Source organism: Cajanus cajan, chromosome 8 (assembly GCF_000230855.2).
Source record: "Cajanus cajan strain Asha chromosome 8, NIPB_CcT2T_4, whole genome shotgun sequence".
NCBI lineage: Eukaryota > Viridiplantae > Streptophyta > Magnoliopsida > Fabales > Fabaceae > Cajanus > Cajanus cajan.
The window spans coordinates 28,511,921-28,514,543 of record NC_138524.1 but is presented as its reverse complement, the minus strand read 5'-3'; the positions used below and the strand labels follow the sequence as shown (position 1 = coordinate 28,514,543).

General features: G+C 32.7%; 1 protein-coding gene across 1 annotated transcript; it reads right to left on the bottom strand.

The window, feature by feature from the left end:
• Positions 1–352: 352 nt before the first annotated feature.
• Positions 353–1,520, bottom strand: LOC145950375 (serine carboxypeptidase-like 42). Its single transcript, XM_083061465.1, has 5 exons — positions 1,389–1,520; positions 970–1,251; positions 747–877; positions 473–555; positions 353–387 (listed from the first exon to the last, which is right to left on the bottom strand). Exons 1-5 carry the CDS (start codon positions 1,518–1,520, stop codon positions 353–355), a joined length of 663 nt encoding a protein of 220 aa, XP_082917591.1.
• Between the last annotated feature and the right edge of the window lie 1,103 nt (positions 1,521–2,623).

Sequence of the window (2,623 nt, the reverse complement as noted above, 5' to 3'; positions counted from 1 at the left end):
AATGCATTTTAATGTTACTTGTTTTACAGTTTCTGGCGGTTTAAGACCGCTACAAAATTCATCTAAATTTTGCTTGATTCAACATTTTTGGGGGTTTTAAACCGCGAGAAAATTGTTTTTTTTTTACTTATTTACACTTTGACAGTTTTAAATCGTAAAAAAAATGCATTTGGGAAACTATATATTGTCCCGATAAAGTACTTGACAAGACCGATCAAATTTATCACCCATTGATATTGAAAACAAGTTTTAACTTAGAACATGAGTTCAGAGTATTATACCTCTGCCATACAAATGCGTGCACCTTATAATCACTATAAAATGAAAGTTTTAGTGCTTAACATCTATTACTTCAAGCAAGTTTCTTTGATACTTGTTTCCAAGAACCTACATAATGTTTGTAAAGAATCATCAAACAACTTCAGTCCATACTATAGAAGATGTAAAGTCCTAAATCTTCATCCATAGCTACCACAGCAATTCCAAGCACTGCAGGACTTGGTGAGTCTCACCTTTATCAAGATGTTGTGAACAATAATCCAAGAGATTTTGAACCTGCAAGGAAGAATATCAATAATTATAAACATAAAAGGCTGCATAATAAATAATATACATAGATGAATGTAGCAGAGGTTTCTTTAAAAAGAAGCTTCATAAATACTTTGAGAACATTTCCAGTTCCAACATAGGCACATGATAGTAGTGCCATGTCATACAGTAAGAACACCAAAATATGAATCACTTACCCACTGCACATATTCCATTGGTACGGAAGATTGGTACGGTTTGCATGCAGAGCCTTCTGAACCTCGGGGAGGTTGAAATAAAAACTTTCATAATCCATGCAGACATCTACACCTATGCTTATTTTCGTAGCCTGCATTATAGTAACCAAATTAATTAGTTTATAATTTTATTAAAAAAACATTTTAAAATATTCATAGAACAGAAATGAAAGGGGCATAGTACCATCTTTTTCAATCTTAGTTCTTGTTCAACTATGGATGGATAACAAACATCCAGAATCACATAATAGTTGTTTATATAATCGCCAACAATTTTTTCTGCTTTGTTTAATGCTTTGTTGCATGATTTAGACACATTATGTTGTGTACTTGAAAAAACATAATCATCAAAATCGCAATCATTCGTAATGGCAAGGCCAGCTTCATCGGAAATCATTCCATGTGACCAGAAGTATTCATAAGTTGCTTGTGCATCACGATCAAGTTTCAGAAGTGGGTTTCCAATCTAACAAATGAAAGCCAAGGAAAAATACCTTTCAAATTGAAATATTAGCGGTACGATAACAGAGACTAGTCTAAAAGCAACGCAAAAATAAATGAGTAAAATAATGCCAAAAAGATATCACATGAAAGGGATCTTACAGCAACTCCTTTAATATTGAATTTGAAACCAGCTGAATTAGCATTGTGGTCCAAAATAGCATTAGCTAACTGTGGTATATAATGTCCTGTACAACATTTAAATGTTAGTAATAAACAAAAATATATTATCATTATAATTTGATAAAAAACACTTCCAAAGGGAAAAGAAAAGTAAAGTAAACTGGGGCAATAATTTCATAGCATGTCCCCTGCTAAGAATGATGATGCAAGTTATCTGCATGTGCATAAAATAATAGAATAAAAGCTTTGATCTTAACTAAATAACGTCAGCTTATATTATATAGAATATTTTGGAACTCGAGACCAAGTTTTGGGAATTTCAATTCAACAAATAAAATCATTAAAATTGGGATAAGATCATTATTTTTTTAACCTGCAGAGCTTTCTCCAGTAAGAAACAGCTCCCTTGATCTGTAAGAAGGAAACTTCTCGTACCATTTCAGCATGAATAGAAGCATATCATTGGCTGCCAAAAAGATATTTCTTTTTGCTACAGCATAACAGAAAAAAGAAATTATTATAATATAGGCGTCATTCAAGGTTTAGGCGTTATATGCAAACAGATATTCAAGGTACCCACTAAGCAAGAGTTTCAATTCCAACAAAACTCAAATATTGCTTAATAAAAAATCAAGTCCTTAGTACCATGTATTTACCGAATATCATGTGATACCAATAAATTGAGATTCCTTCAATCAAATTAACAAAGGAAAGAATGAAAGGGAAACCTTCTTGAAGTTGAATCGGTTTACAACAACAATCACAATAACCCAAAACCATTATGTGAAGTTGGAAACAGGGATCAATTGATGCCAATGTGTACATCAAAATGATACTGAAAAGAGAATCCAACAAGTAGTAGTCCCTTTTGTTTTGTTTGAGTTAGTTTCTGCAACATATATGCCAATGAGCTTCTTTAATGTTTATTTTTCCAAGTAGCCTAGATACTTGGTATAGCTAGTTCTTTAATTGTTGCCATCAGCTGCTATCTTATCCAATCTATTCCTAATATATTTGATTTGACGAGCCATCTTAAAACGTAAAAGAAGAGAATTAGAGGAAGAAAAGAAGTGGCCTACATTCATTCTGGTGTTGCCTGAAGCTTTGACAACTTGCTTTCTTAAGTTTTGGCACTGAAATCCATCCAATATATCTTCAGCATCTAAGCATACGTTTTGAATCTGCCTGAGCCATTCACGCAACCCATGCTTCTG